Raw genomic sequence first — 5,652 nt, forward strand, 5'->3', positions numbered from 1 at the left:
GCAGACAATTGTGTTTATCCACAGAGGAGATAAAGATTAAAAGGAAGATGTAGGGAAAAAAAGGTGTAAGAAAAACAAATAAGAAATGGCATATAACAAAGCACAAAATTATGGCATTAAATTAAGCAGATAAGAATAAATATTATATCATATTTTGATATTATATTATATGAATTAAAATGTTTGAGATAAGCATGTAAGTATATCTTCTCCACTCAGATCAAGAAAGAATCGTGTAATCTCAGAAAGATGCGATAAAATTATTTATTACTCTCCCACTTTCTGCTTCTTCCTCTCGGACAAACCACTCATCTGTTCCTTAATACACACAGCAAACTTGTGTTTATATTTCCTACACCTCGATTAATGAGCTTTAAAAATATAACAAATAAATCAGTGCAATAATTTACATAAAATTAAATGGAGCTGGAGATTTTTTCATGGGATTCAAGATTTGGAGATGGGGAAAAATAAACGAATAATAAATAAAAGCATCCAATCATTCTCAATTGTGATCCCAAGAAACTGGATTGGATATATGTAATAGCTACTAGCTTAATGATTAAAGAAATTAAGATTAAGAGAATAAAAATCTAGTACCCATAATTCAAGAAACTAAATAGTTGCAGCCTCCATTGATGACATTCATTCAAGCTTTTTTTTTTCTTCTCAGCTATCTAATGCTTATTTTCGATGCATCGAAAGATCAAGAAGATGAAGAAGAGCCATTAGCGGGCAGAACATGAGCGCTGTGGCTCAAATCTTGTCCGTGGATGCTGTGTTTCAAGTCATTATTGCTTTCGTGATGGTGGTGGTGGTGGTGGTGGTGGGGGTGGAAGTGGACGGCGGCGGAGGCGGAGGCGGAGGGGGCTGCTGTGGCGGAGGTGGTGCCACCGATGGAAGCGTAGTCAATGCCATTAGTACCGTTGGGGGATTTATCGGAAAGATTGTTAGTTAACTGGGGTTGAGATTGATCTTTTTTGGCCAAAGTGTTCTTGTTATTGTGCATCCACACTTTGAAAACTCCTCGCTCGATTCCGGTTTCGGCGCAGAATTCAGAGATCAAATCCTCGTCTTTTTTCTGCATTTTCCAGCTGATTCTTTCAGCGAATTCGAACATTCTCCCCTTCTGATCCTGCGTGAACTTGGTCCGGAAACGCTTGCGGCCGTTTGGGCTGGACGAGAGAGGGGTGGAGGAAGCGTTTATGGATATGGGAATGGGCTGGTTGCTGTCCGGCGGGGGGCCCGACAAGCCATGGCTGAGCGCCAGCAGCATGTGGGGGGCGGAGGGGTAGTACGAGGAAGAGATCGGCGGAGGGGACGGGGAATTGTTGGGGCTGCTGCTGCTGTTCCCGCGGTTAGATGCGACGACCGGCGGTAGAGGGTGGTGGCGGTGGTGAGGCTGGTATTCCAAAGCCGGAGTAGCACTCGGCAGTAGAAGCGGCGGAGGCGGCTCGTCGGGCTCCCGGCGGTGGAAGTTCCGGTGACAACCGCACGCCGCGCATTTCAGCGAGGTGGGCTCCGCCGGATTAGACGCCGGAGACGGCATGAACTCCCCACATCCGTCGACGGCGTGTCCCCCAAGACTCGCGGCGTGGTTCTTCAAGCATTCCTTGTAAGTCACCACCACGGGATGATGGCCGCCAAAACCACCACCACCACCACCAACAGAACCGTGGTGGATGTGCAGCGGCGGGTGGCGCTTGAGCACTCCGTTGCTGAAGGGCAACTGCTGCTTGGTGACGGGATGGATCCTGGTGGGAGTTTCGGTGTCAGCCTCTGGAGTCTTGAGCACAGTAGTAGCATTGGTGGGTGTTGAATTGCTCAACGGGTGATCCATGGAAGCTGAAACAACATCAAAAAAAGATGGAATCAAGAATTAGGGTTTTCAGAGGGAAATGGAAATGGAAATGGAGAAGAGAGAGAGAGAAGTGACACTGTAGATAGATAATAGAAAAAATCTTTTGGGTTATGTTATGTGGTTGAGCTTGTAAACCTGGATGGTGTTAATTAAATTAACCTGAGTTCAAATCTGTGTGGTTACCCTAACCATCTGTCAGATGCTTTGTCATGTGATTCAATAAATATAGCTTCACTTACCCATTTCATCTTACAATTTCTCCTACCTTCTTCTTTATCTTTTTTTACCCTTATAATTACTTTTATTTTTTCATAATATTAGTTTTTTTTTCAGTTTTAGTTACTTTAGATACATCACTTGTTTTTTGAGATTGAAATCCAAAAAAAACTAATTTAGTGGATTAAAACTGTAAATTGATCGATAACATGAGTGATAAACAAAAAATATATATGATTTTCTCATTTTGTATTATACACATATAAAATATTTTAAAAAATTGTTGACAAAAATTAAAGAATATGTTGGGTTATGTCCTAAATATTGACTTAATTATTTTACTTAACATGAATGTGTACATCTTAGCTTTATTATAGGGCTAATTGCATCCACATCCCCTGTGAAAAGTCTAATACACATAAAACACCATGTGTAAAATTAATAGCATGTTAGATCCTATGTTTTAAAAAAATTAGCATAAAAACCCTTATGAAAGGGTATAAATGTGCCCGAATTTGTATAACATAAGGGTGAAATGTGCTACATTTTAAAAAATCGAGGGATGCATTAGCCTATTAATATTTGTTATGAGGTTTTATGATTATTAGACTTTTCACAAAAGAGATTAATGCAATTAGCCCCTTTATTATATGGTTCATTATGGGATTTAGACCATTTCATATGGTGGTAGTTAATTTTGTAGAAAAAAAAATATAAAGAGCTTACATATTTCATCATCTCAAATCATGTAATATTTTTTTAAAAAAAAACATATTCCATCATCTCAAACAACCATAACTTTACTATGAAAAATCATGGGATATTTTTTTCAAAGAGAGAGAGTACAATAATTAATTTCTCCAGCTTTAATTAAATTTAATCCTCCTAATTCTTTTGGGGGTAATTATTATTGTATTACAAAGTTTTAAAAAAAAAAATTTAAAAAAAAAGTAGGGAAACAAATGGAGGGATTAATTGATTGCGTGAGAGTTACATACACACAATAATTTACCATATAAATGTAAAGTTGACAGAGTCAGAGCAGTGTCCTGCCTGCATTTACTGAATCCCACCTTAATTTGTCAAAATCCCCCCCTGTCCCATTACACCACCCGCATCGGAACACACTCAACCCTCACTAATTGCCTTTTGGCCACTCCTCATTTGCTTTTTTTTCTCCATCTTTCGCAATCATACCCCTCCATTAATTTTTTTTCTACCCAAAATTCATCGATATTTTCAAATGTCACCTAGCTTCTATATATATTTATTGAATTCATTCTCCTCATTATTATTTTTATTTAATTTTGTCGTGTGTGTCTCGATAATCTTAGATTCGATAGATTTGATATGATACATATTCCATCGACTAATATGTTGGATCACTGACTTTCGTGAACAAAGACCATCTCAGTATATATTTATCTCATATTTTGATCAAATTTAGCAAGCATAATGTATATATGGTTTTGATTGATAGAAATATATGCATGAAATTTGTTGATTTTTTGTATATATTAACGACTTATGTAATTTATTAATAATGATAATGTTTTGGAAAAATAATAAATCTAAACAAAATATTAATAATTTTTGAAGTTGAGATGAGGAGGGGGCAAAAGTGTCTTTTTGGAAGCCCAGGCAGGGTCTGTGGACGAGCAGTCACACGATTGCTACATCCCCTAAATTTAAAGCACTTTTGTCGGATTCCCCATAGAATTTTGGGACGTTGAGCGTTTTGTCTCAATATATTTAAATAAATAAGATTATTTTTTAATATATATATATATAATATTTTTAAAAATAAAGTAGAAAAGGAAGAGATAACTCGTAATCCCGAATTTAAAAATATATATAAACCCAGAGCGATTTTCCACCTTAGGACGTAAGATTTATTTGGAGTTTAGTGCATGGAGGATGAAGGTTTAATTACTATTAAATAAATACACCAAAACATTTATAATTTTTATATGTAACGAGCATTATATAATCTACAATAAAAAAATATTCCTTAATAAAAAAAGTTACCCCATTGAACCAAAAAAAAAAAAAAAAACTTAATCTCGAGTGTGAAATAATATTTAAGTATGAAAATATTGATATAAATACACAGTACTCCCGAAAGTGACATGTTAATCTTATTTGTAAAAACAATTGAGGTTTTTTATATTGAAATTTGTATAGCCTCGTCGGTCAAATTTTTCCCCGAAGAGTAAATAGTTCAGAAGTATTCCTCAACAGCTAAAGTCTAAGAGAAGCCAGCTGAACAATCTAAAGACCAGTTCATTATGGCCAAGTAATGTAGAGCTAGTCAATATTCTGGAGAGGGAGGTTGAAAACTTGGCTTCTAAAGAAGAATTATATTGGCATCAAAGGAGTAGAGTTTCTTGGCTCAAAGATGGTGATCGCAATACTCGCTTCTTTCATGCAAAAGCTTCTATGAAAAAATCTCAGAATACTTTACGGGGGTTGGTTTCTAATCATGGTGACTGGTGCTCGGATAATCAAGGTATGGCATCTATCGTGTTGGACTATTATGGATCTCTTTTCTCTTCGGCTAACCCTACTGCAACTGATATGTCTCGGATTTTGGAGATTATTGTCCCTTCGGTTCACCCCCATATGAATCGATCTCTTTGTCTTCCCTTCACTGCCACGGAAGTCCGTCAGGCTCTGTTTGATATGCATCCAGATAAGGCTCCTGGGCCAGATGGCATGTCTACTCTCTTTTACCAAAAATTTTGGAATGTTATAGGCTCTGAAGTTACAAATGCAGTGTTGGGGATTCTTAATGATGGGAATTATCTTGAAGGATGGAATGAAACTCTTGTTACCTTGATCCCCAAAATAAAAGATCCAATGATCCTCAAAGACTACCGGCCCATCAGTCTTTGTAATGTCTGCTATAAAATTGTGGCACGTGCTCTTACCAACCGTTTCAGACCAATTATTTCTCAGCTCATAGAGGAAAACCAGAGTGCGTTTATCCCGGGAAGAATGATTACTGATAACATAATGGTGGGATTTGAGGTTTTGCACTGGATAAGGAGTAGAAAATCTGGTAGAACTGGTTATGCTGCATTGAAGCTAGATATGTCCAAAGCATATGATCGTGTGGAGTGGCAATTCCTTCAGGCTCTTATGGACAGATTGGGTTTTGATCCCATGTGGATTCGGAAAATAATGAACTGTGTCAAATCGGTCTCATACTCTTTCAAGGTCAATTATCTTATTGTAGGACCTATTCTTCCGACTAGGGGATTGCGTCAAGGAGATCCTTTGTCCCCTTTCCTCTTTGTACTGTGTGCTCAAGGTTTCTCGGCTTTACTCAATTCCTTTGAGAACAGGGGTTTGTTTAAAGGAGTCAAGATTGCTGCCACTTGCCCATCTATTTCTCATCTTTTTTTTGCTGATGATAGTTTGATGTTTTTCAGAGCTACTTTGGAGGATGGTACTCGGGTGAAAGAGTGTATAAGCTGTTATAATCAACAGAATCCAAAAATGGGGAAATAAATGTTTTTCAGACGGAGGGAAAGAAGTTATGATCAAGTCAATTCTACAAGCTATTCCTACCT

The 5,652-nt window shown here is 37.5% G+C and overlaps 1 protein-coding gene across 1 annotated transcript; it reads right to left on the minus strand.

Moving 5' to 3' along the window:
- Positions 1–369: 369 nt before the first annotated feature.
- Positions 370–1,953, minus strand: LOC140882779 (zinc-finger homeodomain protein 9-like). The gene has a single exon (XM_073288977.1). It carries the CDS (start codon positions 1,838–1,840, stop codon positions 707–709), a length of 1,134 nt encoding a protein of 377 aa, XP_073145078.1. The 5' UTR covers positions 1,841–1,953; the 3' UTR covers positions 370–706.
- Positions 1,954–5,652: the final 3,699 nt, after the last annotated feature.

The sequence above is a fragment of the Henckelia pumila genome, chromosome 2 (genome assembly GCF_033568475.1).
Source record: "Henckelia pumila isolate YLH828 chromosome 2, ASM3356847v2, whole genome shotgun sequence".
Classification (NCBI taxonomy): Eukaryota; Viridiplantae; Streptophyta; class Magnoliopsida; order Lamiales; family Gesneriaceae; genus Henckelia; species Henckelia pumila.

Excerpts from the sequence above, each read along its gene's own strand:
- LOC140882779 (XM_073288977.1), bottom strand. The coding sequence starts at position 1,840 with ATGGATCACCCGTTGAGCAATTCAACACCCACCAATGCTACTACTGTG.